Genomic DNA, 20,200 nt, shown 5'->3' on the forward strand with positions numbered 1-20,200 from the left:
CTCCTCGCTAGAACTCTTCTCCTAACAGCTTTACGGCTGTACCTATACCACGTGGACTGCAGAGGTCCAAGAAGGCAGCTCACCACCACCTTCTCGAGGGCAATTAGAGATGGGTAATAAATGCTGGCATTGCCTGCGATGCCCACATCCTATGAAAGAATAAAAAAATGTTGCATGTCCTTATTTCTGCAGCAGAATATGAAAACAATGAGGGAGAATTAGTAACACATTGGAAGGTGTTTTATTGGAAAGTAACATATTTCTAAGGGCTTAAAGTATTAAATTATGAGAAAAGGCTGCATAGTAATTTAAATAAAATGGGTGGCTGCCTGTACTACCAAGGCATACCTTGGACAGCTGATTTGGTCAGGAGGCCATAATATTCAGCTCAATGGTGTCACAATCATCTCCTTGAATATCAGACAACATCTTTGAAATAGGGGCTAAAGAGGGCTAAATTAAACCTATTAGCTTCTTCTCTCTGTGTATGTGAGCACATGTGATGGGGTTGGTGTCCAGGTCCAGATCACGATCCAGGCTTGAACGCTCAGATGGTCCCAGTTCCACCCTTTGATGAACCAATACTCCTGTTTCCAGCTCCCCATAAGGCAAAGGACAAGGAACCTCCCAACCTCCACCTCTTGCCGAAACTCCATCCAGCATCGCTGGACCTACTTGGGACAGGTGAAAGTTCAGGCCCCTAAGTGGACCAATGAAAACAACTGAGACAGTCCAGGCACCTGTGTCGGCGCAGACTTGATGGGCCGAAGGGCCTGTTCCTACGCTGTTCTGTTCTTTGTATTACTCACCTCATGCTTGCAATCTGATCTTGCAGCTCTGCATTCTTTCTCCTTAAATCTTCTATCTCTCTGTCGACTTCCATTGTTCTGACGCCTATTACTTGGTCAGCTGTAATTCCACGAGCTTTCAGCTTCTTCTGTAAAAATGCCCTTTCCTGGTCAGCTCTGCCAATGAACACAGTGTTAAGATCGGTATATTAATGAAAACCACGTACAGGGTGCACTTCAAGTCTGCAAAGCTTACTTATTGTTCTGACATAACGTATTATTGTGTGAGAACAATAATTTCTCCCTCAATGTCAACAAAACGAAGGAGATTGTCATCGACTTCAGGAAGCGTAAAGGAGAACATGCCCTTGTCTCTATCAACGGGACGGAGTAGAAAGGGTTGAGAGCTTCAAGTTTTTAGGTGTCCAGATCACCAACAACCTGTCCTGGTCCCCCCATGCCGACACTATAGTTAAGAAAGCCCATCAACGCCTCTACTTTCTCAGAAGACTACGGAAATTTGGCATGTCAGCTACGACTCTCACCAATTTTTACAGATGCATCATAGAAAGTATTCTTTCTGGTTGTTTCACAGCTTGGTCTGGCTCCTGCTCTGCCCAAGACTGCAAGGAACTACAAAAGGTCATGAATGTAGCCCAATCCATCACGCAAACCAGCCTCCCATCCATTAACTCTGTCTACACTTCCCGCTGTCTCGGCAAAGCAGCCAGCATAATTAAGGACCCCACGCACCCCGGACATTGTCTCTTCCACCTTCTTCCTTCGGGGAAAAGACGCTAAAGTCTGAGGTCACGTACCAACCGACTCAAGAACAGCTTCTTCCCTGCTGCTGTCAGACTTTTGAATGGACCTACCTTGCATTAAGTTGACCTTTCTCTGCACCCTAGCTATGACTGTAACACTACATTCTGCGCTCTCGTTTCCTTCTCTATGAATGGCATGCTTTGTCTGTATAGCGCGCAAGAAACAATACTTTTCACTGTATGTTAATACATGTGACAATAATAAATCAAATCAAATCACACATTTGTTGAAGATGCTTTTCTATCAACATTTCGCATTCAATTTTTCTATGTCAACTGTCACAATGTAGCGTACCTCATCACCTTCAGATGTCTATATAGAGTGCATTTCTGAAGCCTCCGCATTATCAATATTAAAAAGGTATTTGTCAACTGACTAGGGAGAATGCTACAGGCAAGTTGAATATAGATTTCTCTCAATTAGCTTCATTGTAGTCATTTTAAAAAATTAACTGCAGTGAATGATGTGTGTGTTTTATACTACAAGCAGAATCACAGATGCTGCTGTGGGTGGGAACTTATCACAGGTACCCGGTGTTTACTATTCAGAGATGCAGCTTACTTTTCTAGTCATTTTTATTTACTTTAGACTAGAGTTAGCTTTGGCCATTGTACTGCAGAGACTTAGTCCTATATGTGATATCTGAGAATGGAAATATCTGAAATCCAAAACTCAGTTGGCCCCAAGGTTTTCAGATAAAGGATACTCAATTCTGTTGTAAATAAGTCAGATATGAGACCTAGCAAATCAGGAAAGTCCAATTTAACCAGACAAAATAAAAAGGAGCACAGAGAAAGATGTACACATTAAAGTGTAAAACTGCTCTCATTCATTATAATACTCCTCATGTAGGAGAATATTTCAGGATGCTTAAGAAGCACACAAAGGCAGACATTAATTGATTGAGAGATTAAGTGGAAGGAGAAAAGCACGACAGAAGATATGGGTTTAAAGAGCTTCAGAAGGCAATGATCTAAGTGGAGATCTTAGAGGGAATGGCTTAGTGACTGAATGATCAACCACTGATGTTAGTGTGGAGTGATGCAGAACAGACTGAACCAGAGTCAATGGAGCAGAGAGTGCAGGAGGTTATTCAGCTTGTCAGAGGTGAGACTGTGGAAGGATTTGTAAATGGGGACAAGGGTCTTGAAGGAAACGTGCTGGTCGCTAGAGCTCAATAACATGTGGGAGTGCCAACGGTATGAAAGCTGACATTCTGCAGAGCTTGGAGTTGATTGAACTTTCTGAAAGATGCAGGGGTGGAGGCCCTTGAACATAACATTCAGCAAAAAATCCTCAATGTGATGAAAGCATGGATTATAGCTTCAGAAGCAGTCGGAGAAAAGTACTAAAAAAACTGGAGACCCATTCCAGGCATGGAAAAATGCAAGCCTTAGAAAACAAGAGGACTCAAGATCAGGTCAGGATTAAAATGATGCCAAAGTTGCTGAATAGCTAACCCAGGTTGGTTTCAGAAAAGGGTAGATACTGATGAAAACCAAACAGGATGGTTTAGATCTTGCCAGCATTGAAGTGAAATAAATTATAAATCATTCAGGACTTGAATCAGTCATGGAAGAGTATTCAAACTGGGCGGAATCAGCCTTTATGTGAAGGTTGACTAATTGTGGATCATGCTACCAAACGGAACTTGTTTTTTAAATTAATAAAACAGTTGTCCATAAAATTGACAGGTCAATTTTTTAAAAAGGTGAGTTACAGGTAAATATGACAGCATATTTACTGAGATAGCCATACATCAGGGAAGAGAAGGAGAAGGCAACATCAGTGCAAAGTACACCAGATTCTTTTTCACTTTTCCCCTTACAGCATATTGATATGCTGCTGATAATTACATACGCTTAGAAAATCTTTAAGCCAAAACAAATCATTTTATAGTCTAGAAAATATATTTTATGCTTTGGCAATTAAGCTGACTGGTAGAAATTGGATGATTACCTACAGGCCAGGGCAACGTTCAGGTGTGGGCCGGTAAGTGGCAAGTTACATTCATGCCACACAAGCACCACAAGAGAGAATCCAACCATCTCCACATTTAATGGCATTGGGGGAGGCGATGGTATTATCGCTAGACTATTAATCCAGAAACTCAGATAATGTTCTGGGGACCCGGGTTCAAATCCCACCACGGCAGTTGGTGGAATTTGAATTCAGTAAAAAATATCTGGAATTAAGTATCTACTGATGACCATGAAACCATTGTCGATTGTTGTAAAAACCCATCTGGTCCATCAGAGCAGGAAATCTGCCATCCTTACCTGGTCTGGTCTACATGTGACTCCAGAGCCAAAGCAATGTGGTTGACTCTCAACTGCCCTCCAAGGGCAATTAAGGATGGGTAATAAATGCTGGCCAGCCAGCGATACCCATGTCCCACGAATGAATAATTTTTTTTTACCATAATTGAATGCCCTACTATCAACATCTTAAGAATTACCACTGACCAGAAATTTAAATGGACTGGACATATATATGCTGTGGTTACAAGAACAGGTCAGAGGCTGGGAATCTTGTGGTGAGTAGCTCATCTCCTGACTTTCCTAAGCCTGTCAACCATCTACAAGGCACAGATCAGGAGTGTGATGGAATACTCTTCCACTTGCCTGGATGAGTGCAATTGCAATATCACTCAAGAAACTTGACACCATTCAGAACAAAGCTGTTCATTTGATTGGTACCCCACCCACATCAGCTTAAACATTCACTCCCTCCTCCACCAATGCACAGTGGCATGCACTGCAGAAACTCATCAAGAATCCTTCGACAGCACCTTACAAACTCGCGACCTCTACTGCCTAGAAAGACAAGGGTAGCAGATGCATGGGAACAGCACCATCTGCAAAGTTCCCTCCAAGTTACACACCATCCTGACTTGGAAATACATCGACATTCCTTCACAGTCACTGGGTCAAAGTTTTGGAACTCCCTTCCTAACAGCACTCTGGGTGTACCCACACCACAGACTGCAGTGGTTCACAGAGGCAGCTCACCAACACCATCACAAGGGCAATTAGGAATGGGCCATAAAGTTGGTTATGCCACTTACTGTCAAAGAATAAGTTAAAAAAAGGGTGCATGTGGTCTGGTTTCATACAATCCTACCAGCTAATTCCACAATAAGAATCATCAGCGGTTGCATGGAGACACACAACATAGCAAACATTAAACTTACTTTGCATACAGCTCCTTTAGAGTGGTCATCTGCTTGGTCATAGCTTCCAGCTCCTTCTCTTTTTCCTTCAGCTTGTTTTTCACGCCTTCCAATCTGGTCTGCCACTTTTTACCTTCTTCCCATCTCACTATTTCCTCTTTTGGGGTCTGTGGTATAAAAGAGAGACAAACGTATCACGTAGAGTACTGTTTATTTCAAAAGACACAGTAAGAAGGAGCGCTGCTCCTTCATCAGGTGAGGAGCAGCGCTCCGAAAGCTCGTGATTCCAAATAAACCTGTTGGACTGTAACCGGGTGTTGTGAGACTTCTTACTGTGCCCATCCCAGTCCAACGCCGGCATCTCCACATTATTTCAGAAGAAAGTAGACTTCCTGTTTAGATGCAGCAGTTCAAAGTTCCCGTTTAGATGTAGCAGTTTCCATTCTTTCAAAGAAATGATTAAACAGGCTGGGCCTCTCTATAGAAAAGAGAAGTCTGGGAGGTGACTTGACAGAGGTCAAGATTGTGAAGGCATGTAACTGGGTATTTGTAGAGACGATTATGGGGAAACCAAAATTAAGGGTCCAAAAATATAAGGAATAAATAAGGAATTCAGGAGAAACTTTTTTTTAAACCCAGAGAGTAGTTGGAACCCCTCAACAGCATGTGGAATAGTTGAGGTGAATAGTATAGATGGATTTCAGGGGAAGCTACATAAGAGGAAAGAAGAATTGGATATGTTGATGGGGAAGAGGAATGGCAGATGGTTTATGTGGAACATAAGCACCGATACGGACCAGTTGGACTGATTTTCTTTTAACTCATTATTGGGATGTGAGCATCACTGGCTAGGCCAGCAATTTGTTATCCATCCCTAATTGCCCTTGAGAAGGTGATGGCGAGCTGTTGTTTTGAACTGCTGCAGTCCATGTGCTATAGGTACACCCACAGTGCAGTAAGGTGGGGCAGTTCCAGGATTTTGATCCAGTGACAGTGAAGGAACAGCAATATGATTCCATGTGTGACCTGGAGGGGAACTCGCATAAACATGCATCTGCTGCCCTTGTCCTTCTAAGTGACAGAGGTCGCAGTGTTGAAAGGTGCTTGTTGAGTTCCTGCAATGCATCTTGTAGATGGTACACATTGCTGCCACTGTTTGTGGTGGTAGAGGGAGTGCCAATCAAATGCGTTGCTTTATCCTGAATAGTGTTGAGCTTCTGAGTGTTATTGGAGCTGCACTCATCCATGCAAGTGGAGAGTATTCCATCACACTTCTGATGGATTCATTGTGGGTGGTGGACAGTTGGACTATTCTTATGCTGGAGATAGTCTGCAGTACTTTATTACATTATCCTCCACATCATAGAATCGCTACAGTGCAGAAGGAGGCCATTCAGCCCATCAGGTCTGCACCGATCACAATCCCAGGCCCTATTCCCGTAACCCATTTACTTACACTGCTAACCCCCCTGACACTAGAGTCAATTTAGCACGGCCAATCCACCTAACCTGCACATCATGGACTGTGGGAAGAAACTGGAGCACCCGGAGGAAACCCACGCAGACACGGGGAGAACATGCAAACTCCACACAGACAGTGACCCGGGTCCCTGGTGCTGTGAGGCAGCAAGTGCTAACCACTGTACCACCGTGCTGCCCCAATGGAGACTTTCAGCCCCTCTGTTTTACTATATTCAAATTCATATCAGAGAGATAAAAACATTATAGGGGGGATGGGGAGGGGTTGGGATTTCATGCTCCTATTTTCAGGGAGTGAGAACAGTGGCGGGGACAGAGAATCAAGTAGGCGTCTCAAAATGGCTTTTATGCTGGTGGGATTTCCCCAATCGATTGTCCCAACCCCCCACCCACTGACTTAAGGAAATCCTGAATTTGCATATATTTTAATATAATTATCAGGCCTTTATGCTTGATAGTCCCGTGTTAAAATTGTCCATTCATGTCAGCGTGGACACATGCCAAAGTGAATTATAACAGATCCTCTCACAATCTGCTCCTGATGAGCAGAACTGGCTGGAGACATACAGACAAGGACAACCACCAGAGGTGGGACGGTCATGTCTGGGCAATATCCTGGCACAGTGCCAAGGGAGGTGTTCCGTGGTACTGGGGGGGTGGGTCCTGTGATTTTGGTGTCAATCTATATTCTTTTACATCTGTGTGCCATTTTCCATCAGCATGCCATTGTGGTACCCTCCCCTTACATTCTTTTTGTCCATCTTTTCAAAAATACAGCGCCTGCCAAAACCACTGGCAGACTACCCTGTGCATTTTTTGCCCGAGAGTTGATTGGATTTATTATTGTCACATGTATTGGTATACAGTGAAAAGTATTGTTTCCTGCACACCATACAGTCAAAGCGTACCGTTCATAGAGTACACAGGGGAGAAGGAAAGGAAAGGGTGCAGAATATAGTGTGGCAGTCATGGATAGGGTGTCGAGAAAGATCAGCTTAATATGTGGTAGGTCCATCCAAAAGTCTGATGGCAGCAGGGAAGAAGCCGTTCTTGTGTAAGTTGGTATGTGTTCTCAAACTTTTGTATCTTTTTCCCGACGGAAGAAGGGGGAAGAGAGAATGTTCAGGGTGTGTGGGTTCCTTGATTATGCTGGCTGCTTTTCCGAGGCAGCGGGAAGTGCAGATGGAGTCAATGGATGGCAGGCTGGTTTGCGTGATGGATTGGGCCACGTTTACAACCCTATGTAGTTTTTTGCGGTCTCGGTCAGAGGAACCATACCAAGCTGTGATACAACCTGTCAGGATGTTTTCTATGGAGCATCTGTAAAAATTGGTGAGAGTCGTAGCAAACATGCCGAATGACACTTTACCAAAACAAATGGCAAAATTCCACTCTGCAACAGTGTTTTGTAGAACTGCCTGCATCTCCTGGTTATGAAAGCAGAACAGATTGTTTTAGAATTTAGATCCATTTTAGTGTTATAATGGCCCAGAAATTACTGGAGCGGAGGATCACAGAGTGAGGCTGTAAATTGGATTGTTTACTTCATCTGATTGTAACACATCAGTTCCGGGAATGTGAATAATTAACTGGATCAACGGGGCATCTAGGAGAGGCCAACAGCTTATCGCCCTGACCAATTAAATTTAAGTATGGGAAGAAATAGAGTAGCGACAAAGATATAAATAATGTGAACCGGAGTCAAATTAGACAGCAAAAGAGAAATAAGAGGGAAAGAAAGATTGGATGAGGAAAAGAAAAAACAGACAGTAAAAAGAAAATTTAAATTTAAGGAACCTCTATGAATAATTCACTATCCAGGAGATTAGGCAATGCAGTTTAAAATATTTTCTTCTGTGTTCTCTGAGTTTAGTTACACGCCAGGAACATAAACACACCTAATGAGGTTCCTTAGACAAATTACTAGCTCTAAATGGCTGCTCCAAGATTCATTTGTAGGGATCCAGCAATCTCGTGACACAAAACAGAGAGGCTCACGGTGAGATGGGAATTTATTGGGTTTACTCTCGGCTAATGGCGAAGCAGCAACAATCCATCCAGCAACCTATGGTGATTTGGAACTCATTACAGATCCCTTCCTCGTCACAAATTACTTATGCACCAGTAATGCTGGGTGCCGTGACCTCAGTGTTATTTTTCCAAACTTCTCCAAAGTTTGGGCCATTATGTCAGCTATTTTATGGATCTAAAGCTGCCCGAACTTCTTAGTAGCTAATTGGCGTAACCAGAGGGTATGAAGAGCAATTGAAAAAATCATATTACAATACCTTGTTGTTGTCAATGGAGAAAGAAAAACCATCTTTTTATGCAGCCTCTATGAGCTAATTAAATACAGTTCTAAACAGGCATTTATCTCCAGCAAAAAGAACTCCAGCAGTTGTAATTTCATTTTTGTTGATTGTGTATCTAGAGACTCCAGCTAAGAGCTACCATGGCAACATGGTTAAAGACCATTGGCCCATAGGTTAGTCAATCATGTTATAATCCACTGAAAACAATTTCAACCTAGCCTTTATGTAGAATATAGAATAGATTCTAATGGAAAGAATTCAACAGTAAACCTTTCAGTAAAAGTAGACTAAAAGAATAAACGTTCAAAAGGGTTGCTGTAGAGTGGCCTCAACATTATCTGTAGTTCATGACCTTGGTTATCAAGTGTGTCAGATCAAATTAAGTTTGCTCCTACTCTAACGAAGAAATATAAAAAAAAGTTGCATTCATATAGCACCTTTCACAACCACCGGACATCTCAAAGTGTTCCACAGCCTAAGAAGTAGTTTTTGAAGTGTAGTCATTGAACAAAGAACAAAGAAAATTACAGCACAGGAACAGGCCCTTCGGCCCTCCAAGCCTGCACCGACCATGCTGCCCGACTGAACTAAAACCCCCTACCCTTCCGGAAAGAAAAGAACAATAGGAATTGTGATTAGTTTTCCAGTCAGTGATCAGCCCTCTGGAAGTGATTAAAGAGAATAAACAGCTTCAAACACACTCGCTGCGAGCAGGGCTCGAACCTGTGTGGGGAAACCCCATTGGATTTACAAATCCAACACCTTAACCACTCGGCCACTGCAGCTGTAACTGTTGTTATGTAAGAAACATGGCAGCTAATTTGCGCACAGCAAACTTCCACAAACAGGAATGTGACAATGGCCAGATAATATGATGTTGACCAAAGAATAAATACTGGCTAGGATATCTCCCTGCTCTCTTCAATGCAGTGTCATGGGATTTATTTGCATTCACCTGGTGGGGCACACGGGCCTTTGTTTAATGTTTTATCTGAAATATGGCACCTCTAACAATTCAGCACTCCTTTGGTGCTGCAGTGGAGTGTCAGCTTAGATTCACAGATAATCATAGAATCCCTACAGTGCAGAAGGAGGCCATTCAGCCCATCAAGCCTACACTGGCACCAATCCCACCCCAGGCCTAGCCCTGTAAACCCACGTAGTTACCCTGCTAATCCCCTGACGCTAAGGGGCTATTTAGCATGGCCAATCAACCTAACCAACACATCTTTGGAGGTTGGGAGGAAACTGGAGCACCCGGAGGAAACCTACACAGACAATGTGGAGAACGTGCAAACTCCACACCGACAGTGACCCAAGGCTGGAATTGAACCCAGATCCCTGGCGCTGTGAGGCAGCAGTGCTAACCACTGTGCAACCGTGTGCTTAAGCCCAGGAGTGAGGTTTGAAACCACAACCTTCTGTTTCAATGGCAAAACCAACTGAACCATGACAAATGCAAACTTATCGTGGGAAAAGTATTCGGATTTTATTTTTGATCATTGGATAAGAGAAAAAAAAATTGATGACGTGGAAACAGAATTTTTTGATGGGATAGTTCAAAATTAGTTCCTGTCACTTTATTATGCGATAATGAACAGAAAAACAGGCATTGATCTAATATTTATGGCAAGGGAAAAAGTCAGGCACAAGCTTGTGCATTCTTATTAAGAAGCAAGTCTAAGTTTCATTCATCTCAAAGCAAATAGGTCAAGCTAAAAATTCTATAAGATCCTTCTAGAGTATTCAAATCTTACATTATTCATTTATATTGCAAATTAATATTTGGTGTTTCTTGGTGTTAAATGAGAAGCAGTCGCATTAATCTCACCTTGTCTTCTTTCAAAACTTTTCTCTCAATTTGCTCGGTTGCCACCTTCTTGTCTAGTTCACACTCCAATCTTTTGATCTTTCTCTGCAGCTCATCTATTATGGTCTGTTTATTGTCAGTCTCGGTCTTGGTCTGAAATATGTCAAAGTGGTTTGAAATTTTGAGATAAGCCTGTCAACATAACAAACATTGTTACTCTAGCTATCTTTCTACGTAAAGATGTCTGTATTAATAGAATGTATGCAAGTTGCACTTAATGTGGAAAATGATCGTAGCAACTTGTATTTTCGACTAATATTTTCTAAAGACTTTCCCTGCGTTAGATATTGCCACAGTTGTTAATAAAGAGATTTTTTTGGATAACTTCTCAGGCCTAGCAAGCTGCCACACAATATGTCCGGTTATCACAATTCTGGACAATGCTTTTGTGGAAATATTTACCATTCAATTTTGCTGTGGCAGCTGTCATAATGTTGTTGCTGGCTCTGGCCACAAGGTTTCTTAAATCATTCTCTCAAGTCTTACACCCTGTAAGGCAAGTATATCCTTACCTAAGGAAGGATATAGGTGCCATAGAAGGGGGTAGATACCATGAGGTTCACCAGGTTGACTCTTGGGATGTGAGGACTGTCCTATAAGCACAGATTGAGAATGGGCTCATATTCTCAGCGGTTTAGAAGAACGAGAAGCGATCTCATTGAAATGTATAGAATATTCAGAGGGCTTGATATGGTAGGTACCAAGAAACTGGCAGGAAAGTTCAGAACTAGGGATAATAGTCTCTGGAAAAGTGGGCTGCCAATTTGGACAGAATTAAGGAGAGAATTCTTCATTCAGTGAATTGTGAAACTTTGGAATTCACTATCTGAGAGAGCTATGGATGCTCAGATGATGAAGGCCAAGCTCAATCGATTTTTTGGGCACTAAGGAAATCAGGGGTATGAGTTTAGGGCAGGAAAGTTGACTTGATGTAGAAGTAATAAACCAAAGGTTCGAGTTTTGTCCCTTGCCACCACTTTCTGTAAGAAAAAATGCGATGAGAAAATGAAAAAAAAGAACAATTAAAAAATATAATTGTTACTTCCCCCGGGAAGCTTGCATTTTTGTTTAAAATATTTAAGGAGATAAGAAGATAAATGAAAATATTTCACTTGAAACCAACTGGTGTATGTACACATTTCAAAGAATTGAAATGGAGGATTGGAGCATTTTCTAAAATTACCCAGAAAGTAAGAGATAGATTAAAATTTGGACCTGCATGCTGTTGCACAGCCTCTTAATTTTTTTCTTCAGTTCCTCGTTCTCTTTCTCCAACTCGTCCTTCTCTGTTTGCAGCTTGTTCTGAACTCGCTGCTTTTTCTGAAGTTCTCCATTTAAGTTCTCAATTTCAGCCGCTGTGGTCACTTCCTTGCTCTTTGATGCCTTCAAGCTGTCCTTAGTTGCTGCAAGTTGGTCAGTAAGATCTTCTATACGCGCCTAAAAGTAGCACAAGTGGACAACGTTAAGTTGATGGAAAGCCAAGCTGGTGTGCAGCTACAGATGCGAGTGCTGATGATGCCATTGTCTGAGGAGAAATAGAAATGCTGCAAAAACCAGCAGATCTGTCTCTGTGGGGAGAACAGATGAAATAATGCTTCATTTGTGCATCCATCATCAGATAAATTACAGATAAACAGCATTTAAAAACAAAGAGAAAAAAGTAATAAGATGTGGAATGACCTGTACAGCACTTGGGAAGAAAACAGGAACTGGTTAAACAAAATAATATTAACTGAAGACAATTGGGAGCACAGTGATAGGATTTGGAGAAGTCTAGAGACAGAAAGCATGTGAGCAGTGCGGGAGAGCGGGGGCTGTTTTTATTTATTGCCCATCCCTAACTATCCTTGAGAAATTGATGCTGAGCTGCCTCTTTGAACTGCCATTCTCGGCGGGTACCTCATGCACTGTCTGAAAAAGCAGTGACAAACTCGTACTCACTCTAAGGAGGAAAGCCCGTTGTGAGTTCCGCCCATCAGGCAGTTAAGTGGACAGGGGTGGGCCTTTCTCCCGACTCAGGATCCCAGAATATGACACACTACTGACCAAAAGCTGCCAGCCAATCAAAGGCTGGAAGCTCTTGTACTTAGCAGTGCCACACAGGCGGCTGTGTCTTCTGCCCGAACAACACCGCCAGAAGTCCCAGGAAAAAGGTAACTTCTGTTGGGGGGGGAGGGCAGTGTCCTCAATCATGAACAGATTAGTGCAGATTGAGGGACCCTTCCCCCTCCCAACAAACATGCAATCTACATAGTTTAGCCACATATCAGCAGGCCCACTTGTAGCCTATCAGAAGGCTTCAAGGCTTGCTTATTCACTTGTTCAAGCCAATAGCCTTCTTTGCTGGAAAACCTCTAGTTAAAATACACAAACTTGTACCTCAGTAAATACACAATCTACAAAATCTCTGTTGCATTAAAACACAGTTCAGTTGCTGTAGTCTGTAAAACAACCCAGTGATTGATGAAACAGCTTAACAAGATGAATGGTAAACTTACACTTTATTGTCTAAGACTCACCCTCAGTTCTTTAGTTTGCTTATCAACAATTTGCTGAATGTTGAGGTGTCCCTCCTTTTGTGCAGCCTGGAGTATAATTTGCTGTTCTGCATGGGATGTCATCTCCGCTCGAAGGTCCAACAATGCTTTACTCAGAGCCTACAATATATAGAATGGAATCAGAACTTTGGAGAGAAAGCCTCCATCTGACGCAATGAGAAAACTTTATTTTTCATTCATGGGATGTGGGTGGTGATGATTTGTTGCCCCTCCCCAACTGCCCTTGAACTGAGTGGCTTGTTGGTTCATTTCAGAGTCAACCACATTGCTGTGGACCTGGAGTCACATAGAGTCATTGTCTGCACTGTCTGAAAAAGCAGTGACAAACTCGTACCCACTCTAAGGAGGAAAGCCCGTTGTGTGTTCCGCCCATCAGGCAGTTAAGTGGACAGGAGTGGGCCTTTCTCCCGACTCAGGATCCCAGAATATGACACATCACTGACCAAAAGCTGCCAGCCAATCAGAGGCTGGAAGCTCTTGTACTCAGTAGTGCCACAGAGGCGGCTGTGTCTTCTGCCCGAACAACACCGCCAGAAGTCCCAGGACCCAGGAAAAAGGTGAATGTGGGCCAGACAGGCAAGGATGGCAGATTTCCTTCCCTAAAGGATACTAATGAACCAGATGGGTTTGTAATACAATTGATCATAGTTGTCATGGTCACCGTTACTGAGACTATCTTTATATTCCTATTTATTAATTGAATTTAAATTCCAGCAGCTGGTGGGATTTGAATCTGTGTCTCTAGGGCACTAGTCTGGGTTACTGGTCCAGTGATAGAACCACTACATCACCATCTCCCCCAACTCCTGTAATTAGGAACGTGACTGAAGCTGACTTTGCCTGAAATCTGTGGAAGAATTTAATTGGACAAAATAATTGCCATTGATACTTATCATGCAGTGCATTTGCAATTGGCACCTATGGTAATGGCGAAAAGTTAGTGCTAGCCCTGATTTTACTGGCACAGCCGCCCCGAAATCCCGGGCGGGTGAGGCTTGCAGAACGGCATTCCCCGCTGGCCTCGGGCAGCCGTGCCGGTAAAATCAGAGCCACTGTCTGGGATAAGTTTAAAAGGTATAGGTTGTGGGAGCGAAATTAGCAAATAGAGAAAATAACATCCAATTGTGTTCTTAATTTTAATCTTGTTGGAAACCTACTTCTAGGACAAAAATGAGAAAACCTAGCCCACAAGAAAGTAGATTATATAAAAAGGCTACTTCCAAACATGTGGAAACTGCTAAGAAATGTGGTGCAAAGTACACAGTAACAGACCATAGACACTCAAAATCCAAGTCAACCCTTTGCTCTTCCATGTTTTACAATACCTACCTTTTGCTGCTTTTCTTTCAAAGCCAGTTGACCTTTTAACCTGTCCACTAAATTCTTCATGGTCATGGTGGGTGCGCTTGTATTCGCTTGTTTCTGAGCCTCCAGCTCAATCTGTAAGCACTGCAACTCCTTCTCCATCTGCAGCTGGGTGCACCTCAGCTCATCTACTTCACCGTGAAGCTTCGTGACCTCGGTAGCATGCTTCTCTTCAAGACTTGAAATAAAAGTTTAACAGAATGTTCCAATGCTCCAGTGTCCATTTTCAAGTAATGATCCAATTCCCTTTTGAATGCTGCGATTGAATCTGCTTTCACCACACTTCAGGCAATGCATTCCAGATCCTAACCAATTTCACAGCCTTGTTGATCTCTGTTAAAGTTTTAAAGTTTATTTCTTAGTCACAAGTAGGTTTGCATTAACACTGCAATGAAGTTACTGTGAAAATCTCCTACACTCCGGCACCTGTTCAGGTACACTGAAGGAGAATTTAGCATGGCCAATGTACCTAACCAGCACCTCTTTCAGACTGTGGGAGGAAACCGGAGCACCCGGAGGAAACTGACGCAGACACAGGGAGAAGTGCAGATACCGCACAGACAGTGACCCAAGCCGGGAATCGAACCCGGGTCCCTGGCGCTGTGAGGCAGCAGTGCTAACTACTGTGCCACCGTGCTGTTGCTTTTAATAACAACCTGCCCCCTTAAATCCCTTTGCCCCTCTGCCTTGTACTCTCACTCTAGAAGGAACTGGTGCCTGATTAAACTTACTCCATTAAAGTGGTGGGAAAAATTTGTCCTAAATCTGCTCCAGTGACAGGACTGCTGCACAAGTAAAAATGTCACGCTTTTCACAGTTTGAAGTTTGTACAGTGTTTCATGGCCAATTTTTGAATTCCCATCACACTGTGTGGGCACAAACCAATTCTGCTTGACAAACAGCAACTGAGATGTTATGGTGATGTTAGCGGGGAAATACTGGCTCCAACCAGGTCAATGGCATTGGTCTTGCAGCAGAAGGGTACGAAATGCAGCTCTGCCGTGATGTAATTTTTGTGTGTGCACTTTCACAAGGAAAGGACATCAACTTAAAAGTAAAGCCAGGACATACAGGGAGAGTGATGTCAGCAAGCACTTCTTCACACAGAGGGCAACGGAAATCTGGAACTGATTGTGATGGGGGAATGGGCAGTGACAATTGAAAAAAAATCAAAACCAAGGCTTTAGGTCAGGGTATTAAGGTGTAATGAACAAGGGTGTGTAAACAGAATTGAGATGCAGATCAGCCATGAATGATGGAACAGGTTTGATGGGCTGAATGGTTTACTCAATTCCAAGTTGCTATATTTTGGTACTTAAGTTCCCCACAATTTACCACCTAAATGGGGCGGCACGGTAGCACAGTGGTTAGCACGGGACCCGGGTTCGATTCCCGGCTTTGGTCACTGTCTGTGTGGAGTTTGCATGTTCTCCCCGTGTCTGCGTGGGTTTCCTCCGGGTGCTCTGGTTTCCTCCCACATTCTAAAAGACGTGCTGGTTAGGTGCATTGACCCGAACAGCCGCCGGACTGTGGCGACTAGGGGATTTTCACAGTAACTTCATTGCAGTATTAATGTAAGCCTACTTGTGACTATAAAGCTTTAGAAGTTTTACTCTTACATTGTGAAGAATATCACCAAATTTTAATTTGTCTCAAAATTTTAAAAAATGACATTTGAAATTACTTTTAAAGCAAAGCAAACTGGGTTCAAACATGTATGCAAATCACACAATGCCAGAAATGAGCCAAAACTAGTTCAGGATGTGAGCTTACTTTGCTTTTTCACTGCGGTGTTCCTTCATTTTCAACTGAGTGATACCTTTCTGCTTCTCGAGTTCCATGGTTGCTCTCTTCAATTTGTCCACCTGTGCCGACAGGGAACTGTCCTGATCGGTTACGGTCTGTTCCAGCTCTGCCAGGCGTGCCAGATGTTTGGACGTCGGAACTGGACGGGACGGTTTTTTCATCAGCTCCTGTTGTGAAAACAAAATACTTTATAGTTTTGCCACCGGATCGCCCATGTGCCCTTCTTTCCATTGTGTAATTCTCTCCACCAGAAAGCCTGCCCTTCTCAGTCTTTCCAGATTTTCCGTTTTCTTGACATACAAAATAGTAGGGTTTATTCTTCAGTTAGATTCGTAGTGTGTGGTCTTTGTACAACATCTTCCAACATCAACCTTCAGAGTTCAGCAGGTCAAAGGGTGCGGGTGAGCAAGAATCTTCTTCACAAAGTGGAACATTGACACTCCAGAGGTATGTTAACATTGATAATAATTCTCTGGGAATGAATTGCAGTAACTTTCGGGCAATTGGGATTAGCTTAGTGGTTAAAAAACAGGGGCGGCATGGACAAGTTGGCTGAAGGGCCTGTTTCCATGTTGTAAACCTCAATGACTCTATGACTATCTCCATTTTGAGGTTACTCATGTCAACCATTAGTCTCTATGAATAGTACATCGATTATTTTTAGTGTGTGAAAAGAGCGCAATTAAATAACAAAATAGGTGTAAAGAACATCAGAACTTGTGGTGACAAATAGAGGAAGATAGGCTATCTGTCATGTGTGATATGGAGTGCAAGATCACGATTAAATTGCAATGGTAAATTATTGAAACAGTGCGAGGGGAATGCTATGAGTGATTTAATGCAAATAAATGGCAATCCTGTGCTTCCAGTGAGGAGCCTGGGGACTGGCATAGGAAACGTCCTAAAATCAGGGCTACAGTGTAGTAGCCCTGTGTCTAAGTTTGGTTCCCGGGTGAAAATGCCTCTTGGAATCACAAACCCACCCAAAGAGCCAATTGCTGAATTGCCCACTGGAGGCTGCCCCTATGGTGAAGGGTGCCGAAAGGTTCCCCGCAGATAAAAACGGTCTTAGTGTTTTTCTGGTTCAGATGTTCTCTGCAGCCTTCAAAAAAAATTCAATAAATTGTTAAACCGGAGAACTATTGAAGGTACATCAAATGGAGAACTCTAATTAATTTCATGAGATGCTGCTGGCAAAAGAATTGCTCAAAAATTTCAATCATTATTTTTGCTGACAAAATGATCGGAAGAGTTTAAGTTAAACTAACCATTGCAGCTTGTTTAAATTTATTTAGTGATGCATCTGTGTACGAATCCAATTTCAGGTGCAAAACTTTAAGATCTTCTTCGTGTTTCTTTGCAATTTCTTCTTGGTCCTGTTCAGTGTGGGGGGAAAAAACACATTAAGTAAATCAACATGTCTTGATTGTGGCTGTATTCTGGCATTTGGTTTTCAGATAATTAGTGTTTGGCAAATCAGTACATAACTGAGTATTTCAAGCAACGATTTGGCTCTTCTTTCCTGCTTATCCAAAGAATCACAGTAGTTTAAAGCAGAAAAGTAGCCTCTTCAATCCATTGTTCTTTTCTTTTGCTAGAGTAACGCTTCTCTCCCCACATCATCCTCTGCAGGATTGGTCATGCTAAATTGCCCCTTTTTGTCAGGGGGACTAGCTAGGGTAAATGCATGGGGTTATGAGGATGGAGCCTGGTTGGTGCAGACTCGATGGGCTGAATGGCCTCCATTTGAATTGGCACCACATCTACAGACCTCCTTCTGCATTACAGGATTCTATGATTCTTTTTTTAAATTCTTTTGTGGGACATGGGCGTCGCTGGCTGGGTCAGCATTTATTGCCCATCCCTAGTTGCCCTTGAGAAGGTGGTGGTGAGCTGCCTTCTTGAATCGCTGCAGTCCACGTTCTGTGGGTTGACCCACAATGCCGTTAGGGAGGGAATTCCAGGACTTTGACCCAGCGACTGCGAAGGAACGGCCGATATATTTCCAAGTCAGGATGGTGAGTGGCTTGGAGGGGAACTTGCAGGTGGTGGTGTTCCCATTTATCTGCTGTCCTTGGCCTTCTAGATGGAAGTTGTCATAGGTTTGGAAGGTGCTGTCTAAGGATCTTTGGTGAATTGCTGCAGTGCATCTTGCAGATAGCACACACTGCTGCTACTGAGCGTCGGTGGTGGAGGGATTGAATGTTTGTAGATGTGGCCAATTCAAATGCTTATCTGTTTTTTTCCCCTTAAAAGGTCCAAAGATCTCTGTGTTAATTTCTGCAAAGTATTTAACACTATGTAAAGGAATGGTTCTTAAAATCTCTATGCCGGCTCAGTTATAATTTTAAATTCATGAATCTTCATCACTGACTCCCCAACCCGAGGAAGTTGTCTTTTCTTGTTCATCGTATCAAAATCATTGGTATCTTTAATAAGCTCTCTGCCCCAGTATCTCTTCTCTCCTGATAATTGTAGACTCAGAGATCTTTCTAATGTTATTGGGAGGCAGTGACATAGTGGTATTGTCACTGGACTCATAATCCAGAGACTGAGGACAATGCTAGAATCTCACTGCGGCAAATGGTAAAATTTCAATTCAATAAAAATCTGACATTGAATGTCTAAGGATGACCATATCGATTGTCGGAAAAACCCACCTGGTTCACTGTTGTCCTTTAGGGAAGGAAATCTGCTGCCTGGTCTGGCCTACACTCCAGACCCAAGGCAATGTGGTTGACTCTTAATATCCAGCAAGCCATTCAGTTGAAGGGCAATAAATGCTGTCTCAGCCAGTGATGCCCGCATCCCATGAATGAATTAAAGATCAAGTAATTGATCAAGTAATTGATTGCCACAGAATGCACATATCTGCTTTTCACAGGTGGACATCAAACGCTTCATGGACAATGTTCTTGGTAAGTAGTGGGCACATCAGGGTAGCAGCAACTCAGAAGGTACAATGCAGACCTTTCACAAGTGGTCTGCTATAAGATGCTGTGCTGTCTTGCAAAAAAAATAAAGATATTTATCCCTTAAACAAGGTCATTAAATCAGATTATCTGGTCATTATCACATTGCTGTTTGTGGGGCCTTGCTGTGTGTAAATTGGCTGCCACGTTTCCTGTATTTTAACAGTGACTGCACTTCAAACAGTACCTCATTGACTCTAAAACACTTTGGAATGTCGGAGATTGTGATAGGGGCTATATAAATGCAAGTTTGTTTTTTTTTCTTTCAACAACATAATTTTCCTGACCTGGTGAGCTCTTGTCAGCAATCGTTGGTACTTTTGCAGGACCTCCTCCTTCTGATCTAACCTGGCCTGTAGATTAGCGATAGTCTGATGAGCCACTTTCAAGGCCTTCCTGCTTTCTATATCATCCTCTGTCCTGGAGCTGAGGTCCGCCATCAGCCTTTCTCGCTCTGCTGTCGCAGGTAGGCGAAGTCTCAGCTCGTTTATAACTTGGTCTCGGGACAGCACATTCTGTTCTGCCTTCCACAAAGATTCTTCCTTCTCTTTGAGTTTCTGTGAAGGGAAAGGTTGTGCTAACAAATTCAATCAATATAATACAAGTTAAGATTTGTTGAATTACCCAAAGAAAATTCCAGGAATGTATTCCAGCAGAATGGATTCCAAATTCTTAAGCTATTTCTTCAGCTTGCATGACTTACTAACGAAAAAGCAGAATCCATTAGTTACATGTCGAGGTTTTCCAATACTGATGACCTACTGGAGGTAATTACTTCTCCCATTGTGTACTCTGTCAGTTTCTAATTTGCTTCATTTTTTTTGCTATGTCTCTCTATCATACACAAGCTAAAAGAGAAAACATTTAGACAGGCTGCACAAATAGCACTTTTGTAGCCCCGAGGGGAGGGGGGAGGAGGGGGGGGGAGGAGAGGGGGGAGGAGGGGGGGGGGAGGAGAGGGGGGAGGAGAGGGGGGAGGAGAGGGGGGAGGAGAGGGGGGAGGAGAGGGGGGAGGAGAGGGGGGAGGAGAGGGGGGAGGAGAGGGGGGAGGAG

At 43.0% G+C, this 20,200-nt stretch overlaps 1 protein-coding gene and 1 non-coding gene across 14 annotated transcripts in view; both read right to left on the bottom strand.

The window, feature by feature from the left end:
* Window positions 1-20,200, bottom strand: part of cep290 (centrosomal protein 290) — a 115,486-nt gene that overhangs the window by 23,423 nt on the left and 71,863 nt on the right. For 12 of the 13 annotated variants that reach the window (XR_013498704.1, XR_013498705.1, XR_013498706.1 and 9 more), the window contains 9 exons: window positions 19,435-19,704; window positions 17,444-17,551; window positions 16,143-16,342; window positions 14,334-14,547; window positions 12,966-13,103; window positions 11,662-11,883; window positions 10,408-10,539; window positions 4,807-4,952; window positions 810-965 (listed from right to left, as the gene is read on the bottom strand). Coding sequence is in view for 10 of the 13 variants with exons in the window: in XM_078219614.1 (XP_078075740.1) it covers window positions 810-965; window positions 4,807-4,952; window positions 10,408-10,539; window positions 11,662-11,883; window positions 12,966-13,103; window positions 14,334-14,547; window positions 16,143-16,342; window positions 17,444-17,551; window positions 19,435-19,704 (1,586 nt within the window). In the remaining 3 variants the exon portion in view is untranslated. The remainder of the gene's footprint in view (window positions 1-809; window positions 966-4,806; window positions 4,953-10,407; window positions 10,540-11,661; window positions 11,884-12,965; window positions 13,104-14,333; window positions 14,548-16,142; window positions 16,343-17,443; window positions 17,552-19,434; window positions 19,705-20,200) is intronic. The other variant, XM_078219616.1, reaches the window with a different exon arrangement.
* Window positions 9,279-9,361, bottom strand: trnat-ugu (transfer RNA threonine (anticodon UGU)). Its single transcript has one exon. It is a non-coding gene; the product is annotated as a tRNA-Thr (tRNA).

Source organism: Mustelus asterias, chromosome 9 (genome assembly GCF_964213995.1).
Source record: "Mustelus asterias chromosome 9, sMusAst1.hap1.1, whole genome shotgun sequence".
In the NCBI taxonomy this organism is placed as follows: domain Eukaryota; kingdom Metazoa; phylum Chordata; class Chondrichthyes; order Carcharhiniformes; family Triakidae; genus Mustelus; species Mustelus asterias.